Source organism: Taurulus bubalis (genome assembly GCF_910589615.1).
Source record: "Taurulus bubalis genome assembly, chromosome: 2".
NCBI classification, from domain to species: domain Eukaryota; kingdom Metazoa; phylum Chordata; class Actinopteri; order Perciformes; family Cottidae; genus Taurulus; species Taurulus bubalis.
In genome coordinates, this window is record NC_136590.1 from 28457570 (window position 1) to 28482675 (window position 25106).

Below are 25106 nucleotides of genomic sequence, written 5' to 3' on the forward strand. Positions count from 1 at the left end.
AAGGACCAAAATGTTTGCCATGCTAATTTGACCATTATTTCAAATTAATCAAATGTCAAAACCATGTAAAATTGGTTGGTATATTTGACGAACATAAGATATTTAACAGATGATATATGATGAAATGAATAATAAAAGCACCAAATTCTAACATCTGAAACAAGATATAGATTTTGCTTTTTTGCGTTATTATCACAATTGTTGAGGATTCATGTTTTGTAAATCAGTAATTAACAAGGTCACATATTTTTCCACAAGTTCCACAGTGAAGAACTCCACAGACTTGGCAAGAAAAACCTAAACACAACTTCAGTTAGAATCAGAGAGCTCTCCATCAAGAAGGAAGTGAGTTGTCTCTTGGAGGCTTCACTGAACAATAGTGGTAAGCCACCAGATCCCTTGGCTCCAAGAAAAAAAACATGTGGTCATCCATTAAGGAAAGCTGTTGAAATGTCTTCACATAAGACACACAATGCTTTTGTTTATGACTGATGCCAAAGCTGCGTTAAAAGGTGTCAGTCCAAACGCCGTTAAAATGTCAATCTGTCCTGATTTTATCTCACAATTAGTCAGTGCCTGAGGTAGCTGGCTAAATTCATTTGAGAAAGGTACTATAAGTTAAGTCATTTCCTAAAACAGCTGGGCAGCAAACGTTACTTAAACTGGAGTAAATAGTGCATTTGTTCGGGGATATTTTCAGCAGTTGATAATCCATAATTATCTACAGTGTGTGGTCACAGTAGGGATGTTACAAAAATAAATACGTCGGTACCAAGTTGATGCCAAAAGTCTTTCCAAACCGAATTCAAATCCTCTTGCGTTTCGCAGTACAGGTTTTTTTCCCCTCGGCTGGTTTGACTTACAAAATACATATTGCATAGACAAAGGAAATAAAGACTGGTAAAGTATTACAGTGGAATTAGCTTGTAATGGTGAGAAGCCAACACACGAAGAAATACGTTTTTGAAAGCACCTTTAAATGTCATCAAATTCTATGATGTTAAGTTACATTATATGAAAAATGTTTTTATTTCGCTTGTATGAATACTATATATGGTATTGCTAAGTTACCCCGTTAATACAGGTACATGTGGAAAAGTAAATTGTTTTTTAACTGCAATGAAAATGCAGTTTTTGGAAGGCTAAACGGCAACAATTATAGGTTGAATCAGAATATCTCCTCAGATAAAAGCATGTTGTGAATTTTAGAAATTATTAGATCCATCTATTACAATACAGTTTGACTTTGGAACTGAGGACTGCAACCTTGACTCTTCAACACAGTTCCCTCTGGCCGTCTCAAAGATTACACCACACAACGGGTTTTCAAGGCGCATTCCTAACTGACAACCAGAGCAGGCACGTCCAATTCCCCATAGGAAGATCCCTAGCAATATCCCTGGCTACCTCATTGTAGTCATTGTAGAGAGTTTTCATTGACTTTCAAGCTCTATTCGGTAAAGATTAGTATTAGGCGAAGGTGAACTATAAATGGTATCATGATGTGTACGAAAGTAATGCTGTAACATTTGTAAAAGTTGTTTAAAGGAGACGTTTGCAATATGAAATAGATATAAGGCCTGTAACCTGCAACACTAGCACTAATACTAGTGTATATCGTTTTGATTTTGTTCTTAACCTTGGTATCAAATTGGGTATTGAGAATCATGTAATTTCACCGATATTAGAATCAACAACTTTTTCTGGTCTCGTGATAATTAGTTACCACTAGTTCATGGTAATTAAGGAACATGTCCCCCAGTGCAACAGTGTGGCTTAGTGATGTGTTTTTGATAGTTAGATGGAGCTCTATGGCACAAAGGGCTTAGATCAGGCTTTACATAGACAACACTTGTTAATAGAGCCAATTCAAAGCTGATTTTGGGCTTTTAATGGGATTTACTGACAATAAGGAGGGCAATTTGAAAATAACATCTCACAAACAATATCTGCATCATTCGTGCATCGGATTGAGAATCATGTGTCTACATATTTATTAAAAAGTATGAGATAGATCCAGAAGTTTCACTTTTATCGGACCATTTTGGGAACGCATAAAAGGATATTTTACACAACAAACTGTTCAAGGATCCCTCAGAGCTTTGAAATGCACTGAAGGATAACACCTTGTGTATTCCAAAGGGGAATAAACTAAGCAAGCAAGCGTGAATCTACTTTCTGTTCTGTGAATGACCTCGTAAAAGCTCTGCCCCTGCTCTGATTTACTGCAGAACCACAATGCCCGGATCACTTGCCCATTCCTGTAACACAACATGCCCATCATACTGATGAACACTGGTCTGCGAGATCAATAAGGAGGTGGGTGTACAATGCATCAGCTATGGGACATGTTATGGTTTATGTCATACGCAAGAGGGGTTCATTTCCATGCAGGAGAGATGCTTTTAGCCACAAATTGTATTTGAGTAAGTGCCCTTCAAGGTCCATTAGCGAGGTCAGTTTTGACAGAGCCTAGTTTGGAAGGTCTTTAGAGGGCTGGGGTCTCTATCACTAACCAACGACCTAATCCAAAAACAGACAGCTTTACTCCGTCTCCAGAGGAGGTCCAGGGGAGATGAGGATTAAATAGCGGTAACCCAATTAAGACAAGGCTGATAGAGTACAAAAACAGGGATTTAGGAGAAAAAGAGGTTTAAGGTCGGGACACAGTGAGTGTTGTCCTGTTGCGAGATGCTACATGTAGGTAATCTATCGGTGAACATGATGTCCGCCTTTAAGAGTAGCAGTGGGGCAGAAACAGATTCACAGAAGAATTTTTAAATTTTATTATTCTCAAAATTGATAAAAAAGATTCTATTTTTGTATGTCCAATTCATTTCCTGTTAACCCACTAATCTGTTGTTTGACTAATTGTTTCAGTTCCAATTAGCTTTCAGTAATACGTAATAGCCTAAACACAATTAGTTGATTAATCAGTTCAATCAATCAGCACGGTTCCAGCTACTCAACTGTGAAGACTTACCGCTTTCTCTGCTTTACATCTTTGTAATTTGTATTTGTTTGAATTTTGCGAGTGTATGTCTGACAAAACAAGTCATTTGAGGATGTGACCTTGGGCTCTCACAGTTGTCACTGTTAAAGAGACAGTGTGTAGGATTTGGTGGCATCTAGTGGGGTGGTTGCAGATTGCAACCAACTGAACACCGCTCTGCTCTGCTCTGCCGCCAAATGCAAAATGTTGGGAAAGCCATTCGTCTCGCTCACTTTAGGTGCAACAGAGGGCAGGTGGCGGCTGATGATACCCACAGTGTTCCACTCTGTGGTTCACGTTACCTCAGCTTCACAAGCGTATCGGACAACTACGGTGTCCTTCAGGTACTGTGAAAACACAGAAGGCGCTCGCTAGAACCATTGTTTGGTTTTGTCTGTTCTGGGCTGCTGCAGAACCATGTCTGTGCACCATGACAAAAATATTCTTATTATTCACTGATGAAAAGTTAATGGCTTCACACTGGCCCTTTAAATCAAGCAAGCGTCTTCAAATGATTTAAGAAACTAGGGTCTCCTGACCCTAAAAAGTCTTTGAGGGGAAACACACATTTACAATCTTAAAATTAACTCAGACTGGTTCTTATTATCCCACTGCTCTGTCCTGTGTCTAAAAACCTATCTCCTCACATCACATTGCCATTACTGGCTGATGAACAACAAAGACTCAACCCTAACCGTGTCCTGCAGAGAGAACTAAGTTTGGTCTTGCGGTCTGTGGTTCTTCAGATGTTTTTACAGCAGTCTTGTTAAACCTTTAATAACTTACACAGTCTCTGTCGCATAATAGTTTATGACACAAACGTTTAAAATAAAGAAAACACCCGTCACGTTTGAGCACGTATGCTCAAACGTACAGCGCAACTACGTGTTGGTGGGTTAATTGGTCCGTTAATTACGCAGTAATTAATTACACCTTTATCTACTTTATTAGACTTTCGACGGAAAACAACCGAAAATGAGGACTAAGATGTGGGGCAAAGTCTCAAATTAAGTGGAAACCCACACAAATTGAACATGTGCTTATTCCACTAACGTTGTGTGTGATTAAGACCGACGAAGCAAGGACCCACTAATAGGAGAACGGCTAATTAACCACAGTAAAAAAAACACTTTTAAATAGAGAAAACGGTGCTCTAGGTTAGTTATTCAACTTAAAATATTTTAAAAATGTCAGAAACATTTGATAGGATCATCCAAGAAAAAGGCACACGCTGTGGTTTCATTCAAACTCGACGGCTGTCCACCTTCACTCAAAACTTGTCCGCTTTAAAAAAAGAAGAAAAATGTCGTGTTTAATTTCAGTGTTTTAACTCACCACTCCAGTTGAGGAGGCAGAAGTGAAGAAACAAGGTTGGGAATGTTCTGCGCAGGAGAGCCATGTTCTTGTAAAAGCTGCTTGTCGTATCCAGCCCGAAATAATCTGAAGTGGTGTGTCGACGAGAAGTTGAAGCCAGCAGCAGCCCGGGAGAGAGGAGACTGAGGGGGAAGAGGAGGAGGAGGGGAGGGGAGGGAGCTCAATTAAAGTCTCAGTCTGGCGGGGTCCTCCTATTGTGGAGGCGTCGTGTGCGTGTGCGTGTGTGTGCGTGTGTGTGCGTGTGTGTGTGTGTGTGTGTGTGTGTGTGTGTGTGTGTGTGTGTGTGTGTGTGTGTGTGTGGAGGAAGCAGCTTATCGGTGTTTTCTTCTGCTACTTCTAACTCCTAATTCACACAGACGTTTTTTTCTTTTCTTTTTCTTGGGTTAGAAAGTCCTCAAGGTCACAATAACAAGCATACCTTATCACTCCTGCACACCTTTTAGCCTAAATCACACGGCTGAATTCAGCTCAACTGGGACACGTTATTTGCATTTCCACAGTGGTTGTAAGTAAGTGATAAATCCATTTACAATTCAATTGCAAAGTAATGCACTACATTTTGGGGAAATGCGCTTACAATGCACTTTAGTACCACACAAATAACAACAAATTAAAAATAATCAGGAAAATATACATTAAGAATTAAAAGCAGAAAAAATGCCCTTATGTGACTGTTATACTATCATATTGCGTCATTAGATTATTACACATGCATACATGTAAACACAGGATTTTACTGTTTTCGATGGTTGAGGTGAAGCTCATTGTGATTATTTTCATTATGGATTAATCTGTTTATTATTTTCTCAATTAATTAATTAATTGTTTGGTTTGAAAAAAAAAATAGTAAGACATGTCATCACAATTACCCAGTGCCAAAAGTGGCACCTTCACAGTGGTTGTCAGATATATGTAGCGAAGCAAAAGTAAAAAGTTGCAGACAGCTTGCTAACAACTGTTAAACAGCCCAGATTACACAAACGTTGATGCTATAGATTTTGAGGGCCTTGGCGCTCCTGTAAGAGAAGGTCAAACAATAGTCTTGATAAAAGGCCCTGAGAAAACAGAACCAGGATAAGAAATGGAATGAATGGAAAGTACCGAGAAGACCAAGCGGAAGCAGGTGGCTGAATTAATTTAGTTGTTTGGATTAATAGATCAGCAACCCATTCAACAAATCAGCAGCACATTGGTTCATGACCGAGGTCATCCTAAGGGGCTGACCTAAGGCAAGAAGTTATGAGAACTGGGGTTGATGTCGAGGTCAAGTGGCTTATTTGTGTTTGCAAAGGTGATCATGTCACCTGATCTGCTTCATGCCTCTTGGTGAGCTAACGCAGGACGTCCAAATAGGAATAGTTAGAGAGGTATATGAACACTAGATTTTAGAGAAGTAGGAGACACTCCATCAAGCGCTGGGACGCTATGTTGCTCTTGATTGTGAGTGGAGATTGAACAGGGTTTTCCATGAGAAGAACAACTTGGATGGATCAATATTTCACGCACCCAAATTCTCGGTCCCTAGAAGAGCAAAAATTGGATTTGGTTGCAGGTGCTTTGAGCACCACAAGCCAAGTGCCACACAGTCCCATTATATTGGAGAGAAGTCAGACATCTCTATGTCCGATATCTCCAAAACTAGGCAATTTACACAAAAATAATCTAGATTAATGAATAGCAGATACGAACAGATACGATAGAAAAATGTGTAGTTTTGATTTTGGGGTGTACTGTGACTTTAAGGACAGTACTTGACTAAATTGACTGAGTGATGTTTCACCAATGTAGCTTAGCATAAAGACTGGGAACCGGGGTAAATGGCTAGCCTGGCTCTGCATAATGAAAGACAAAAATCATGAAATAGGAAGTATAACTTGTTAATTAACGGGGATTTGGAGGTGCTGCTGGCAGATTGTGTTACTTTCAGACAGAGCCAGATTGGTGCGTCCCCCTCTTTGTGCTATAACTACCTGTGGCATCATAATCCTGCAAAAATGTGTAATATCAATCTTCTCATGTTGTTGAGCTCGTGCCAGATAAGGAAATAAGTCCCCCCCAAACATATCACTTTTTTTTGTTATCGACATTGTTTTACATCTATCGTTACATGCAGATTAAGATTTACTTCCAAATTTATGATCAGAATAAAAGTATGATTATGATAATCATATAAATGTATTCCTAAAAATCCCAACAGTGCATTGCAACTACTGCAGACTTGCATCAGCAGTTGTCTTCTACACGTCTGGAGCTCTAACCCTTTGGACTATAGATCTGTGGACCTTGCGGACATGCTTTTTTTATTTATTTTTTATTTTTTATTTTATGTGTCACTCTTTCATTAAATGTTTTGATTTAGCTCTACCACAAACTATATACAAGTTATCTGAGAACTCATACGGTATAAGTTATAAATCAGCAAGCCACCACATTGGATCATCTACCAGTGATAAACACCTTATAGGAACCATCTAAATGGGGTTTTAATGCGTAATACTTCCAGATGTTTCTAGCTTGCCCACACATGTTCTCCTTGAAAAATATGGTCTAATGAATATTCTTATTCTCACGCAGCAACCAGGATAGTATTATTATTAGCATATCTTTCAACACAGGCATAAATAAGATACAAAATAAAGTGTCATGATGCACACACAGAGTGTTCAGAGTGAGGGTTGAGCAAAGGTTACATACACTGGACTTCCTTCAGTAAAGGGAGCCGGCTCCTCGTGTTTTCGTCTCCGACTGTGGAGTCACCTTGGCTAACAGCTGCAGCAGAAAAGCTTCCTGCAGTCGGTCACCCAGCTGTCCAGCCCCATCATACACGAGCCTACAGCTGTGGACACAGCACAGGTATTAGACATGGAGATGGACGTCTTGTGCTTTCACAACACTTAGAGCCTACTATAATTTTATCAGAGAGCGCTTTCAAACATAGCGTATATTGTGACACTCTGATAGACTGTATTCATTTTCCGAAACAAAACTAGATACGTTAGATGCTGCAACAAACTATAATATCTTGTACGATCACTTTACACATTATCATTACTCAAGGTAAAGCAACAACGCCTTGAATCAATACTAAATTAATTTATTGGAATCATAAAAGAGATAAACATGTTTATTGGACATTACATTATATCGAGGAGAGCTGTGATTGAAAACCATCTTGAATAGGATTTTAATTGAAAATCTGGTACAGAAAATATGTTTACTCAAGTGCTGCACTTAAGAACAACCTTGAGATACTTGTAGTTTACTTAAGTATTTGGTTAAGTATACCTCTATTTCAGAAGGAAATTATTTACTTTTACCTCCACCTCATTTATTTAATGATAATAGTTACAAATACAGATTTTGAATACAGAATATAAATTAACTAATAAATAATTATGCGTTATTATACATTAAGCTACCACAAATAATGAAATTCACCTTCACCAGCTGCAACATTAAAGTGATGAACACATGAAGGATTCAATAATTATATCTGAAATAGGCCATTCATTAACCCTGTGCTTCCAAACCTCTCATGTCAAGTACATTTTATTTACATGACCCGAATCACAAATCTCTCTAATGGGATTTAACCTCTGTCCTTGGATCAATTCGGATCAGTAAAAACTCCCTAAAAAAACTAATGGTGGAAAATAGAAGAAACCTCAGAAAAAGTAACTGATGAGGGATGCCTCTCGCTGGATGGACAGACATGTAATATATATAACCTTTGTGGCCACTCTAAAGTGTGACACTCTAAATTCAAAATCTGTACTTGGGTGAAGGATTTTTTTGAGGATTGAAGAGGTTAAAGGATCCAGTATTTCAAAACAAAAAAGACAAAGATTAAAGAAACATAAAAAGAAAGGCACATCATTTTGTGACTGAGCACTAAACATCCAATCTGACCCATGTTTCTTGATTGAATACACCTGAATGAAAATGAAACAATCTGCCTTTGTCAACTCAAAATAAACCTAATAAGAGCTTAATGCTGAAAGGACTACAGCAACAGCTGCACACATGTGTAAAAGTGTATCTTGCACCTCATATCTGGGAATATTTGGTTTGGATTTGAGCCAAATTCTCTCTCCACTCAAGAGGAAACCATCTCTCACGTGAAATCTATCTACCTCTTAGTCATTAGACGTGATTCTAACCAGGCTTCTCCTACAAGCCACAGTCAGAAATCTAGGTGTAGTTTTATGGATTCAGACCTCAACCTGAACAGCCATATGAAGACAATTATCAAGGGTTTGAGGACTTATGTCTCAACAGGATTTGGTGAAACTTGTCCATGCATTTATCTTCAGTAGACTTGACTACTGTAATGGTGTGTTCACAGGCCTCTGTAAAAAGTCAATCAGAAAGCTGCAGCTGATTCAGAACGCTGCAGCTCGAGTCCTCACTAAGACCAGGAAAGTGGATCACATCACTCCAGTTCTGAGGTCTTTGCACTGGCTTCCTGTCAAACAAAGAATTTACTTTAAAGTCCTGCTGCTGGTTTATAAAGCACTGAATGGTTTAGGGCCTAAGTATGTTTGTGATCTGCTGCTACCTTAGAACCATCCCGGCCCCTCAGGTCGTCTGGGACGAGTCTAGTTTCTGTTCCAAGAGTCAGAACTAAACATGGAGAAGCAGCGTTCAGCTTTTCTGCTCCACATATCTGGAACAAGGTTCCTGAAAGTTGCAGGTCTGCTGAGATCCTCAGCTCCTTTAAGTCCAGATTGAAGACTTTTCTGTTTGCTGTTGCCTTTAATTGATTCAGATTCAATTGCTGCATCTCACTAGTGCATTTTATTTCTTAAACTGCACTGCAACCTTTATTCAATTTTTATTTTTTATTTAGCTTTTTGACTGTTTTAACGTTTTCTTAACTGTTTAAAATCCTGTTTTCTCTGCATTATGTTTTGATGCTTTTAATGGTTTTATGTGAAGCACTTTAAATCACCTTGTTGTTGAAATGTGCTATACAAATAAACTTGCCTTGCCTTCCACCTCAGCCTGAAGAAGGCTTTAGTTACCCCGTTACTAAAGAATCCAGAGTGGATAGCTCTAAAAACACAGTTTCCCCCCTCAACACAGTTATTTCCCTGCCAACTCTACTGCTGTCCTGGGGAGGGTGTGGACAGGCATGTGCTACGTCCATGACAGATGGTACGACCAGACTCTTCTACTCTTCACCTGCCACATGCAGTAGGAGAGGGGCTTCACCAGGACGACATAACATGCCGGAAATGTATGCTACGCCCCCCCCAAATCTCACGACCCCCCCCATCTGTGCAGGCGCCCTGACATAACTCAACCTTGACTGGACTTCTTCAGTCAGAGCACTTAAACTTTGGAACCAGAAAATCAACCCTATTTCCTCTAAAAAAAACTATCTCTGATCTATTTCTTAAATTGCTTTGAAACAATTTAGTACATCTTTTTATTTATTGAGCTAATGTTTCATATTATCTTTTTTCACTTTTCTAACATATATTATACCATCGTCCAACCAAAATCATTATTATTAGTCATACAGTCAGAGTTAGTGGTGTAAATATTCAGACATTAACTTAAATAAACAGCAAGTACATAAAATACAAGTAAAAGTTTTATATTCCCAATCGTACGTCAGGAAAAGCACAAAAGTAAATGCACGACAACATAAAGTACCAAAGGTAAAAATATGATTTAATAATGTGTACATCCATGGTAAAGGTGGGGTTACTTTAAATTACGGTATATAGTAATGGCAGCTTCATCTATCACACAACTGATTAGTTTATTTATCTTTTGTATTAATCTAAATTTGCAGAGTAACACGCAACTGAAGCTGTCATAAATATAGGGGAGAAAAAAGTACAATACTTGCATTTGAAATATAGTGTGTGAAGTATAATAAAAAGGCTCAATGTAAGTACAGTATTTGAGCAAATTTAACCTACTTACTTACTTTGCACCATTGGTCCTAGTAGCATAAGTATCAGTATTAGTATCATTATTATCAATATTATTATTGCAGGTACAGACAAATGAATGCACCTATGTTGAAAATTAGAATATTATAAACTATATAATTCTTGGCTCAGAGATGTGAAAATTGGGCCACAAAAATATCTCAGGCTTTTGGAAATGAAGTCTGTCTTATGTGAGTGGAAAGAACCTAAGAAGCTTGGGTGAAAAAAAGTCTTTGAAGTGGGCAGAAATCCCAGACCCCATCTGAAATCTCTCTTTTACCCTGTAATGGAGAGGAGAGTCAGGGGAAAAAAGATAATTCCCTTCTGCCAAATCTTTATTCAACTGTATTTCTATATCAGCTGTGCCTCTTTGTTAAATCCCATCCCTCACTTTCTTTTTATTGCATTTTATTTCTCCTCATTCCAGCCATTTCTCGTGCTTTTGTGCTGCTTGAAAGCAAACAAGAGAGAGAGATGGTTGAGAGAAATAACTGAAGATGTAATGGTCAGACTCAATCCAAAAGCATGCATGTTGTGAAATGTGATCAGACCTGACAGAAGACAGGTGTCAGTAGAGATGATACTTACTATCCTGTCAATTTAATAAAGTAACATTTCCACAAACAAAATGAAATTGTTGTATACACAGTTTTTATATATATATATATATATATATATATATATATATATATATATATATATATATATATTTCTTTACTTAATGTGACTTTCTGCCATGCACAGATTAACCTGTTAGGAGACAAAGCTTTGTTGTTATACCAAGATGCCTAACGGTGCTTATAATCATTTATTTAGTTTTCAGCTTGTATATAACAGCTAAGAATCTAATGATGCAATCTAATTTGTAATCTTGACTTAAAGTTTAAATCCTCAAAATGTTCATGAAATCTATCCCCAGTTTAAATATGATTCCTTGGAAACGTAATGTATTTGTTCATCCCTGACAGCAATCCCTCATTAACAACGCATCTACGAAGCAGGACATGCTCACTGCTGCCAATTGTTTGACAGCAGATCAGATTTAAATATTGCAGGGAGAAATGGAACAAAAAGTTTAGATGACGCGCTGCCGACGATGCACACCTCCATACTTCAAACAGCAAGAAAACAAACTCATTTTACTGCGCTCTGTGTGGCATTACGGAAAAAATTACTTATTTCATTAAAAAATAATGTGGGTTTGTTTTGCTGCACTATCAAAAAAAAGAAGAAAAAAAGGTTTCCTCGAGTTGCTCTTCTGTTGAATTTCTGACAAAGTTGCTGCTCAAGGAATCATTGCCTCTCCAATAATTGTGGGAAATGTATTATTAAGCCATACTTCTGGTTACCACTAGTAACCCTAGGTGACACTTGGATTGAATTTGTAAGGATTATAACACTTTGAATCTTGATACTTATGAGACAGGAAGTGTCTGTCCTTTATCGTACAAGTCTTTCATCATTTCTCCCTGTAACTGAAGGACGAAAGAGAAAATAAGTAGGACTACATGTAATCCTAAAGGGGCTATTCCAAGAGTTTCTTATTGCTGGAGACAATTCAAACAGAAAAGAAAGAGTAGGCAAATTGATGCAGCAGAGACATCCTGACTTTTAGACCTGGATCACACTCCAGAAGCACTAGATCTGTCAGGCAGGTACACAGACTGGATTAGATTCATTATTGCAGGAGGTACAGGTCTAGAACGGAAGGCTGGAAGCAGCTTTGACAATCTGGCAGCTGATTAGGGAAAGTGGAAACAGGTGAGCAGGTGAATGAGATCGGAGGACAAAGTCTGAGGGCATCTGGTGGATGGATGGAGAACAACAATGCAGAGGCCCTGAGGGGAAGTAAAAAGTGTCTGGAGACACTGGGCTCTTTTCATTTCTCAGTTTGTGCATCCTTATTTCCTTTCTTCGTCTCCTTTCTTCACGCCTTCCCACCTGAGATGTAAGCAATGGGGGCAAGAAGGAAGAGACTCGCAGAGAGTGGCGTCAAGAGGCATTTAACTAAATGAGACATCCGTGCTCGGAAGCTGTCATTTTAAAGCAGCGTTAATTAAATATGGCGTGTGCAAATATGGCTGCATCATCTGTGCATTTTTTTATGGCTGCATTTAACTATAACTGACAGATGAGCATAACCAACAACAACAACAATGTGTCGCGCATCTTTTATATATCACAGGTAGTAAAAAGACTTTCTTAAAGGAACCACGATTGCATTCCTCGCCTATAGCTCCTCCAGCAAGCCTCCTCGCACTGAGTTTGATTTCAGGGTCACAGGAGGAGAAGAGCAGGCACAAAATAAATAAATGAGACGATACATTTCCCATGATAGACCCTCCATGCCTGACCTATATGTGTCAAATCGAGGGCTTCTGTTAACCTCACTTCTATCATTTCAAAACATTTGTTCTTACTTTAGACCACTGCAAAGGTGAAAATCAAACATGAGCCTTTTGTAAGACACTCCTGAGGACAGGATTTCATATATATGAGGGGCATCGTGAACATACATTCTACACATCTGTCATTGTAGCAGAGATTTGTGCAGTTCAAAGAAGAAAAAGGAACGAAAACTTTGCCCTCGTGTTGGCCGACATTGGGATGATCATCCATCATAATATAAAGACATCTTTGAAGTATAGTTGTAGGACATTGTACTTAAGCTCGTCATCTTTATCTTTATCATCATCATCATCATCATCATCATCATCCATGTCTTTGTAGCCTGACATGAGCCCACACCGGCTGCTCTGCTCACACAGATTGGGGGCAGAGTGTTTCACCACAGGGATGCCAGACAAAGTCAAGGACCAATGGTTTGAGCAGACTCTGTCAGAGGACGGGGTGGGAATGTAAGAAGGGACGCCATTTACAAAAACAAATTTAAAATACCAGGGGCTTTAAAGAGGTATGCTCTGAATTTGAATAACTTGTTTATTCTGATCAAGACAAAAAGATTTCACAAAATTACAACGATCACACTAACACGCCTCTAAATGTAAACAGGAGGATTTATCTGCCAGAAACTCACTCATTTGATAGATTATTGTGTGTGCATTTACTGCTAGAATGGTTATTCAGATTGAAATTAGCATTGGACAAAAAGGAAAAAGCCGGAAGTTGCAGTGGTCCAATTTTAGTTGTAGCTCCATGAGTTTCAAGGAGGTCTGAGGAGAGCTGGAGACCTAAGATCAGAGCATAGAACCCTGAGATCAGAGAACCCTGATGTCAAAACATAGAACCTTGAGATCAGAGCATAGAACCCTGAGGTCAGAACATAGAACCTTGAGATCAGAGCATAGAACCCTGAGGTCAGAGCATAGAACCCTGAGGTCAGAGCATAGAACCCTGAGATCAGAGCATAAAACCCTGAGGTCAGAGGATAGAACCTTGAGATCAGAGAACCCTGAGGCCATAGAACCCTGAGGTCAGAGCATAGAACCTTGAAGTCAGAGCAGATAACCCTGAGATCAGAGTACCCTGAGGTCAGAGCATAGAACCCTGATAGAACGCTGAGGTCAGAGCATAGAACCCTGAGGTTAAAACATAGAACCTTGAGATCAGAGCACAGAACCCTGAGATCAGAGCATAGAACCCTGAGGTCAGAGAACCCTGAGGTCAGAGCATAGCACCCTGAGGTCAGAGCATAGGACCCTGAAATCAGAGCATAGATCCCTGAGATCAGAGAACCCTGAGGTCAGAGCATAGAACCCTGAGGTCAGAGAACCCTGAGGTCAGAGCATAGAACCCTGAGATCAGAGAACACTGAGGTCAGAGCATAGAACCCTGAGATCAGAGCATAGAACCCTGATAGAACGCTGAGGTCAGAGCATAGAACCCTGAGGTTAAAACATAGAACCTTGAGATCAGAGCACAGAACCCTGAGATCAGAGCATAGAACCCTGAGGTCAGAGAACCCTGAGGTCAGAGCATAGAACCCTGAGATCAGAGAACACTGAGGTCAGAGCATAGAACCCTGAGATCAGAGAACACTGAGGTCAGAGCATAGAACCCTGAGATCAAAGAACCCTGAGTTATGCCTTCTGTAACACTGTTGACAGGACAGTGGCAATATAAGTGCATTTTAAGATGCAGTGATTCGGTCAGCGTAATATTTATAAACTTTATTGCAGTCATATGAGTCAAAAGGTGTACTCACTGCAGCCATATGCCTTTTACCACAGCACGAACAGCTCAATTGAAACCTTTAAATTAAACTCTCCCTTATCAGGTTGACAATGTTTTGCTGATGCCACATTTCCAAATCGTGCAAGCAAAGCTCATCTTGTTGCAGCACAGAGCTGCCTGACTGGGCCTTTGATTATACAGTATATTACCATCCCATTTACTGCTGCAGTGATTATGGCAAAGTAAAAAGACCCTGTGATGTGATGGTCTCATCACTGTTGTATTACCACACTGTTAAATTATATTTTTATTGCTGAAAATTGGCCATGACTCTAGATGGAAAATCCAATTAAACTTTAAGACGAACCCCACTGAAGTTGTGCATTATTTAACAGTGGCCGCATGCAAAGAGTAATCCCCTTCAGAAAAGCTTGTAATGGGACGAGCATTTCTTTTCTTTTTCACAGTTTATTAGCCGCACAGCGAGAACACAAAAGGAAGAATCAATTAACTAATTTAACAATATCCATTTTTTTACGTTAGGAATTCTGCCACAACAACCAATGGAAGCACAATTTGAATGCACAAGTTAAGAAATGCAAGGTAGAAATTATTACCTTGTTAGATATCATGATAAATAACTCAACCGTAACACCTCTCAGGCTCTGTATTTGTATTATTTTGTTGACATTGGGTGGTTGCATTAACAGAATTGAGCAAAAAAAGTCAATATAAAATGAGAATTTGCAACTGCCTTAATAATGCAACAACTTGAATATGAAATGTATGATTTGTTTGTTTTGGTAAAACCAACTAATGTTCATTATTCAAAGAAAACATTTTTTTTTTAAGGCTGGCATTGCTTTTTCACTTAAACTAACATAACTGAATGAACTCTTATACTGCACCGAGCAGTTTAAGCAGCAGATGCTGAATCCATTGAGCATAGAGTCAGAATTGATCCTGCTGAATACAAAAAAAGAAACCATGTGCCTTCACCTCTCGTTAGCAGAGGTGAAATTTGCTGAGCTGGAGGCTTACTGGAACAAGAATCATTAGATATACTACCCAGAATTTTCTGATTAGATTATAGTTTATAGGTGCATTGTGGGTTGTGTGTGTGTGTGTGTGCGTGTGTGTGTGTGTGTGTTTGTTTGTGTTTGTGTGTACAACTGTGTGTGTTTTTGTAAGGCAGAGGGCGTAAATGGGTTATGGGACCTCTCGATGTTTTGGGGGAGGGGTAACTGATTGAACCTCCTGCCATCGCTCAGATCCGGTGACAGGGTTTGCCCTGAAGGGGACTGTCATGTTACCATTGACCCTTTGGAAAGATTGTTGCTATGGCTACAAGACGCATTAATGAACTAATGAATCACTCTGGCACACCTCGACTCAGACACATCAGTGTCTCGTTGAGGGCAGAGAAGGAGGGAGGGACAGGGCGGGGTCAGGGCTCCATATAGACACAAAGCAGGGTTTGGTTTAAAGCAGTCGAAGGGACCCAGGTGGCCAATTGTTCCCAAACGTAGTGAATCCAAATTTGGTCAGGGTGGCTCTTAATCACCAGCAGACAGCACACTTCACATCCATTCCTCTCTGATTACATTAACAAGATGTCTAGGACTGTGCTATCTATTTTCTACTCGCTTAATGGAGAGACTGTAAACCACCTTTGTGTGTTCTGCGCTGCGGTATGTGGAAATCTTCCTTGACTTTTAAGAGATCTTATATCCAACAATTAAGAAAATAGTTAAACATTTTGGGAAATAAGCTTGTTTGCTTTCTTTCTGAGAGTAAGATGAAAGGATCAATACCGCTCTCTTGTCTTAGGTTGTGGTTAGCCTAGCTTAGCATAAAGTCTGAAAGCAGAGTTAAGCAGCTAGCTTGGTTCTGTTAAAAGTAAAAAGAAAATGCCTTTCAACATCATTAGAGCCCATTAACTTTCTATTCATCAATTAATTTAATCTGTATAAATGAGAATTTGTGTTTTTTATGGGAACTATTTATTGGCTGCCAGGTGCAGTGACTGTGTATCCTGAAGTATTTTCATCACAGCAAGCGTTACAGTTTTGGTACCATCAAGCCTGAGACATATCCTGCATCTGGTAACCCACATGATAGCTCGAGAAGCCGCAAAGAATTACTCCACCCCTTAGCTACCTCCACCTATCTACATTTGCATACTGAGATACAACAACAAAGCTGGTAGAATTAAGATAACACGAAAAAGCTTCTTAATACAGAGTGTAAATGCAAAGGCCTTTCAGATAACATAGATACAGATCACATGTTATTATCCCGGTGGAAATGGGGTCCTAAAGTGTAACCTCAAGATAGTGCGACAGACCAGTGGGAAGGGATTTACATTGTTTTACATATGTTTGTACCTTCATGGGTGAGGCTAGAAACAGCATTAGCAACAGAGTTGGACGTTAATTCTCAGTGGGTTTAGCACTACAGCTGTCATTTGTTTAAATATCGTTATCAAAGATATAACTTTGTGAAGGTGTAACACATTTTATTTAACACAGGTTTCAAAAGTACATACATAAACATCAGTTATAATTCAAATATTCCTGACCATTTCTCTCTAACAATAAACAGAGCACTTTACTGATGTGGCTCTTGAATGTTTACGTGTGTTCAGTAATCCCGCTGAAATTTGATTCCGAAAAAAGACAGAGCCTTCAGGCAGCTCTGATAAGGCAGCTTTAAACTCCCCCTCCTCAGCCACATAATGACACTTAAAATTAGAGTTTACAAAATGTTAGCAACGTCATCAACAGGCCTGGTGACAGACCTTTTAACTTCCTACATACTAATGTGAGATACTGTTTCTTGGTTATGCATTGGAAGGTATGTCATAGAGGGTCGAGATTGGCCCCTTGAAACTGGCCCCCTGTAACTTGACTGACAACTCCAAGTGCAGTGGCTAACACTATTAACCTTAACACAGTCAATCATCCAATCACATAAAAAAGTCAAGTGTGAGGTATTCCCAATGGTGCTAACTATTTGCTGTGTACACACTTGCAGCCTTTTAAAGGGGAGGAGGGGGTCAATGTCAGGGTATAACAGGGTTCCTCTCAAATAGCACAACAAAACTGTATTAAACACATTCCACCACGCTATTCTGTATATTCCTGCATCAAGAAAACTATTTATTTAGCCTCTTATTGAGTTCGCTGAAATAAGCTTTTATTCTTGACTTTTATTACAAGTGAAACCATTGTTTTGTGATGTTTTATTGTTCAACTGTTAAACTATCGGTTCAGTGTTGCAGCACTTTTTTGTTACCCCTCCTGTGCCCCACAGACAGCCGGGACACCGCAGTGGCCCTATGGGTGCATTGTCCATTGTGGTTTTTATAGTGCACCACATCTTGCAGCTGCCAGCTTTCTCTTTTTTTCTCCACAGTTTTGTTGCGTTACGTGTTTAAGTTATGGGGAGTGAGCGATGCTTTAGCGGCATTGTGTCATTTAATATTATGATATGTTAGATTTCCTAATATTTTGCTGGCAGTTGACCTTAAAACATAGTGGCAGACAAATCCCTGGGAATCGCATCCCTGCACCTCACGATTTACGACCAGAATCAACGTTAAGTGCCAATGCGAGAAGTCGTGTATCCTTTATGCAGCGAGGCAAAAAGGTGTGGAGGTCGTCTGACTTTCAAACAGAGTTTGTTTTGCATCGCAAAACCTGCAGTTTGCCTTTTTATTGACCGCCACAACCTTTCCTGAACCTTAACCAAGTGTTTGAGTTGCCTGACCTTAACTAAACCGTATTGTAACAATAGTCTTTCCCTTACCTAAATAATACTGTAGTCTTCACGAGCAGATGTTGAAGAATGTGAGAATTTTGAAAAAGATTGGCCCTTGACAGAGAGAAAAGTTGTCTCATGTGATGTAGGGTTTTTGCAGAATTGTCCAATACTGATGTTCTTGTCCTAAAATAAACTTGCTGTCTGTTCATACCTTAATCCAGAGCAAGACAACTAAGCAAATACTGATAACACTGTCTTTAAATTTGCTGTGGTGATCATATATCTTCCCGAGAGGATAAATCCTGATGTTTCTGGTGACCTGCTGGCCGTTTGTGACCTGTAAGAATCCACTTGTACAATAAATATTAACTTGCTTCTAATGGGCATATTGCCATGAGAGTAACTGGCACAAATGTATGTCCCCCCACACCCCTCCATTGTTTCCAATTTGGACACTCTTTCCTGTGATCACATCCTTAGGTCAAAAGGTCAACTGTGCATGCAAGTTATCTCTTAATGTAACGTGTAGGTTGCCATTACATTTTCTAAACATTTCCAAGGATGTTTCCAAGAAAGATTTAATTTGGCGCAAATTAGTCCAATTTTTTATTTATTTTTCAGAACATTTACATCTAAACTGTAGTGAATATGAATTAATATATTTATGAAGTGAAAGGTCATTCTTCATATACTGTATGTTGAATTATTTGCTTGACTATACAACTTGACAGCTGATCTGCTGTGTACTAACTAAACAACTCTCTTGATTATGTTGGCAGTTAATTGAGATTCAACAACCCCTGTTTCCACCTCATCTCCCGAGTGAACTCAGGTAGAAGCTCTGTAAAGTAGGATTAGAACATGAACCGTCATCTGTGTGTACTCACTGCAGCTTTGTTTTGCGTGCTTGTTTATGACTCACCTCAGTGTGGGGGCACATGATCATTTAAAAGGGAAATGGCAACCAAGGTAAACTGAAAATAGCAGTGACCATCATTCACCAACAATGCTGCAGTGAAAGTAACAATGACAGCATGGGCAAATGGAGGCGCAAGAAGCCTTTTTTTTTAACTTTTTTTGTTTTGTGCTGAGAAGATGGAAACAAAGGCAATAAACAGGATGTTGGGAAGAAAGGCTTTTCCTCAAGGCAACACAAGCAGGGATGTGATATTTTAACAGTGGGGGGCTTGTGCATGAACTATATGTGCAATGCCCTGCAGCTGCTTGTTCTCTTAGAGTCCTCGGTATTGTAAGTACCTGCTCAAATGTAGTTTCTAGAGCAAGTGCATGACCAACGTATAAGCTTCTCAGCTTCAGCGCATTGAAAAACTACCAATCCATCCTCATTACAGATGTATGATGTACTGGTTCCCACTGTAACCCCTTAATGTCATGTCCTCTGTGTTGTTTCTGGGAAGTTGGGGGTTACATGATATACCCCCCTGATTTCTTTTAGCCTACATATCATCAGATTTTGCTGTCTTAAGGCTATTAGATTCAAATATAGTTGGATAAAGTGTCTCTCCTCCACATTTATATTCCTAATGGTGTAGAGGCGACTTTGAACAATAATTTAGACCTTCATGAGGGAAATAACATTTACAGAAAACATAATTGAACAGTTAAATGAATAAATGCAGATTAGGAATCTTTGCCAAAGAGCACTGAAGCTGTACTGGAGGCTCATGGTAGGGCAAATTGGGTTAATTAAAAGATAAAGTTTTCAGTTTTACATCCAATTATTTCATATTGGATGTCTTTTTTGGGCCAGACATTGCCTCATAGCCAGCCTGGTGCTCCTCCAGTGCTACTGCTTTTCATGTAAAATGTTGATTGTCACAACAAATTTTGGCATAAGCTGCCTTTAAAAAGGAAATAAAGTCACATATGTGCCATGTTTATGGACATTTTGTACACACTGAAGTGCTGTAAAAAAATAAATTACAACACTTGACAGTTTCCTCCTGTGATCTACTATGGACCACCATGTATGTTCGTGTTCAATGCTGCACCTGACATGCTGCCTGTGCTCTGCAGGAGGCTGCAGGGTGTTTATTCTGCACGGCCCAGGGTGATTGTATTCAATCAGATGGAGGACAAAATGTGTTGTGATTAATTTTCTCTTGGCTCAGGCTAAATTGGCCATCTGGCTTACAAGAGCACACAGTGTGTGTGGGAGTGGGCCTACTGACCCACTTCATTGTTCATGGTTTGGCTCCTCAGGGAGACACATTACCTATATGTGGGTCAAGGACTCTGTAGGATGCAGTTGTTTATGGTTGTGTATGTAAATGTAGATGTGCATATATGGATATATGGGACTGCAATGTTTTTAATTGTTGCTGTGGGATATATATTTTTCTTTGTTGCCTGCCTGAAATAAATTAGTCCACTTTGATCTCAAAAATGCAATATGATTTGGACAGCTTGTGGTCACGCCGAAGAGGACATAAAAAGTGTTCAATGATCTTTGTATTACCTTAAATCTAAAATGTTCACGCAACTTCTTTCACGAGTTTTGGCATTTTTGCAAACCCTTCGTAACCCCAAATCCACTCATAACCCCATTGTCCAACATGCACTTCTAAAACATATATAAAGAAAAGAGCTGGAGAGCTGGAGTCGGCACTTGTTGACTCTAGAAGCAGGGGACACAGACAGTCAATCAACCCCTTTGAAGCTCACTAATTAACATGTTGTATATTGTTTATTTCATCTGTACATAAATGCCAGGTTTGACACCATCGTGCTTGTCCAGAGACCAAAACCAAAACCTGCTCTCATCGGTCGTAACTGTAGCCGGAGAAGTTGCCCAGAAGGGCTATATTAAGGAATTAGCTGTTGGTCTGTGTTTTTAAAAGACAGTGCAGAACTGAAAATGTTGTAGTAGAAAACTGCAGCTTTATTTCTTCCTGCGTAAATCAGACACAACTTCTACCAGCTTGTCCAAAACACAACTGATAGATCTTCTATTTCCTTGTGAACATAAATGTGGCCTCAGGACAGTCTGTTCTTGCTGGTCACAGGTACAGAGTCTACCTGCGGGCATCAGCTGTTTACTTTAAGGGTCCCGAAGCTTTGGGATTCATACTTCTCAGAGTCTGTTACTCTGGATACTCCACAGTGAGTCCTCAGCATAGGGGCCATATTTCAGTAAAAATAATATTTAAAAAAAGGTTCCAATGAAAACAGTTTTGAATGTGCTCTGTGGATTATGCAGAGTAAGACACTGTTTCTGGAAAAATATGTTGCCTCTGAATATTTAAATGTAATTCTTCAATGCTTTGAGCAAATTAAGCACAAATGCAAACCACACACTAAATGCTTGCAGAGGCAGAAATCTTACATTCTGGACGAATAAAACTAACTGGATGCCAATAAGGGGAAGTGAGAAAATAGGGTTGTCTGGCCGTTGGTAATGTGGGTGAGCCAACCTTTAAAAGTCAGTTTCACTGTTCAAACATATACTGTGTTATTGTTTAGTCAATGCTTTAAAGCATTCTTACTTTTACTCTTTGGCAAATTGTAACCTTTTTTCTAGAAAGTGCTATCACCATTAAGGTATTAGTTGTATTAATAGTAGCATAACATTTAATTTGTGTTTATTGCTAATTAGCAAATGTTATCATGCTAAAAACATCAGCATGTTAGCATTGTCATTGTGAGCATGCTGACATCAGCGTTCAGCTCAAATCACGGCTGTGCCTATAATTACAGCCTCGCAAAGCTGCTAGCATGGCTTTATACTGCCCAGTCTATAAAAAATTGGACATGCTTTGAATTGATACATATGCACAACACATGGGTTGTCATCCTATTTCATCATTTTCGTGTAAAGAGATGCATTGCAGGTTTTCCTCCAGCTTTGTATCACCATCATCAAATACTTCTTTAAATGTTATAATATAAAAATAAAGATCAGAGAGTTATTTATTACACAGAATAAAAGATCATGCATTCATAAAAGGAGAACTGTATCTCTATACGCTGTCCTCTTTTCATCAGCACTGCACTGGTTGGATTTCATGGTTTGACTTGAATCTGACAAAGAAATACTTTGAGGAGCAGAAGAAGACACATGGCAGTGCATAGACTGTTCCAAAATGCTGTTTGATGGTTGAAGAAGAAGGTAAAACTGTTGAGGCGCATGGCAAGCAAGTCTATTCCTTACAGTCTGCTTTTTGTGGTTGCTATAGGAACCCGTAGTCCAAACCCCCAGAAAGCCAGAATGTGTGTAATCAGCTCTACATAGTGGGGGGAAGTCCTGCTAGCGGTACTCCCAAAGAGCTGTGTTAAAATAAAGATGAATTCCCTTTTTTCTTTCAAACTCTGCAGGCCATGAAGATCTCTTTCTCTCTCTCTCTCTCAGATTCCCTCATTCCACATGCTCTCATTTAACAAGTGGATGTAATCACGTTCCCCTCTTATTAAATATGCATATTTAATTTGCCACTCGGTTCATATTTCCAAAGAGGTGAAGGAGTGGCTGTCGTGGGACTCACTTTGCTAATGAGGAGGGGAAAGATCTCAACATCACAGCAGTGAGAGCACAGAGCTATGTTTTCTTTTTGACTCTTATTTTGTTGAATCATTTACTTCAATTGCATGCATTTATTTTGCTTCCTCTGTGCTGATTGGCGAGATACACTGTTGGCTGCTGTCGGTCTGGATTCCGGCTCTCACTCTCCACTATAGAGAGACTGCAGGATATGTAAAGGTTGATGGGCCAGATTTCTGTTACACGATGCCCTCATCGAGCTTAAGACCTGTCCAGACTTGCTTGGATCCATCCAAACCTCTCAGGATGTACGCCTTAAGTTTTCATCATTTGGGCAGATGAGGACTCTGTCATTCAAGGTCCAGCACACACCGAAATAGCAGCAGTATGGTCTATGTTTAAATATTGAACTGTGCCTTGGTGAAGAATAAACTCATTTGAACATCTGTCACTAAAATAAACTTTGATGTCCTGTGCAAACAGGATCTCCGTGTTTCAGGATGACAAGCGACTGATGTGTCCACTGACTGACTTCTCTGTCAGTACATGCATGTGACTTATTTTAAAGCATAGGGCAAACTTGTATTATACCTGGAACAGGCACCTGACGGCAGAAATCATAGAATAAGCTAAAAAAAACTACCCAAACAACTAATATATGTCAGCTGACCATAAACAACCAAATATGGTATATTATTTGCTTCAACTGAGATCTACTGAATTTAACGTCCAGTTTTCTCATTTATTTTACACCTGCATTAACAGGTTTGTTTGCCACTTGGGGGCAGTAGAAACAAAATGTAAACACAACATTGACACATTATCAGCTTTATGGGTTAAATTACAGTCTGTTTCTTGACCAGAACCAGTTTCTCAGCCTTATAACCCCACATACAACCAAATAATGTTTTTGCTGTTTTTGCTGTCTTTGAGCTAAACCAATCTAACTGACTGCGATCTGTAGCTTCATATTTATTGTTCAGACATTAGAGTGGTATTGATCTTCTCTTGCAATCCTCAGTAAGACAATGAATACAACTGTTTCCTAAAATGTCCATCTACTTTGTTCATGTGTCAAGTGAAAAGCTACAAGTGGTTTCCGCATGTTGTGGCGAAAGCCAAATTCAACCCTAAACAATTTCTCCATTTTTTGAGAAAACTGTACTGAAACCTAAACAATGTGCAATAAAGCAAGCTTTGATGATCTTGAACAATACACCTGAATGTTAGAGCAAAAACACCACAAAATAATGACCACATAAATCCAAACATCAACAAAGTTTTCCACTCCTGGATCAGCCTATTTCGTCAGAATCACATCTCTTCTATCACGAGATACTTCCTCTCCTCGCCTCTCTTTTAATCAGTCTGTCCCAGATGGAAGCTGCCTTTTCTCTTTCATGCATGCTTTCTGAGACAAAGCTTGTGTATTTCGGCCCTACTCAAGCAAAGAAACCCCCCCTTCGCCCTCCCTACTGCCGCTCAGAGTCTTTCCCAGGCAGAGAGAGAAGGTGAGTACAGATAAGAGGTCTTTATCTGGGTCCCAGAGGGAAGGTGGGTTAAGTTTAAGGTGAAGGTTTGACAATAGCGGCCCGGGCTGCGTGCTGTGGCTGTTCCCTCCTTCCCTTCTCCACCTCCTGATGCGAGGCTCAGACTCAGTCCCCGATCCCCATGTCCTTGGGCTCATTCTTGACAGCCCCCACTGCTCCATGCTTTAATGAGAAAGATGAAAGAGGTGCAGGCTGGGAGAATACCCAGCTCTCCTCCTCCTCCTCCTCTACCACCCCATTCACTTTGCTCTTCGTCCCGTTTGTTCAGCCCTGCCTCACTCTCCCTGGCCCTCCAGCACTAACTCATCCAAGACTTTTTGCCGGGTGGGGGAAGTTCTACCGTGATAAACTGGGAGTGAGGGTGGTTTCCTTTTCACATTTTTCAGGTATTATTCACTCTAATCCTATGCACAAATTTCTTTCCATTTCTTTGTCTTCTACTGTAGATATTTAAATCATAAAGCATCATAAAGAACAAGCTTTTTTCATGTTTCATTTTCTTATAAGCTACATCGATAACAGTATCAATTTTATTATTGTGTCATGTGTATATATCACCACATGTGATTCATTTAATTGATCACCTATCCCTTTATTCCAGGCTTTTGAGACAAAGCAATACATTAAAACTTAGAAGCAATTTTTTTTTGTATTTCTTGGCTGTTTTATTGGTGACAACTACGTTAATTACAGTATATTCTAGATTTAATGCCGTGAAGCTCGATGACAGGATAAAAAAGGTGGTTAACTACTTTATGCATGAAGATATGTAAAAAGATTCCCTCCGCCTTATTTCTTGTGACCAATTCTTCTAATATTCTTCATGCAGAATAAAAATTAAAGGTGAG

The 25106-nt window shown here is 39.4% G+C and overlaps 1 protein-coding gene across 1 annotated transcript in view; it reads right to left on the bottom strand.

The window, feature by feature from the left end:
* mcama (melanoma cell adhesion molecule a) overlaps window positions 1-4391 on the bottom strand; it is a gene marked incomplete at both ends in the record, with an annotated part of 56841 nt that extends 52450 nt beyond the window's left edge. The window contains one exon of the mRNA XM_079237816.1: window positions 4328-4391. Coding sequence (XP_079093942.1) covers window positions 4328-4391 — 64 coding nt within the window. The remainder of the gene's footprint in view (window positions 1-4327) is intronic.
* Between the last annotated feature and the right edge of the window lie 20715 nt (window positions 4392-25106).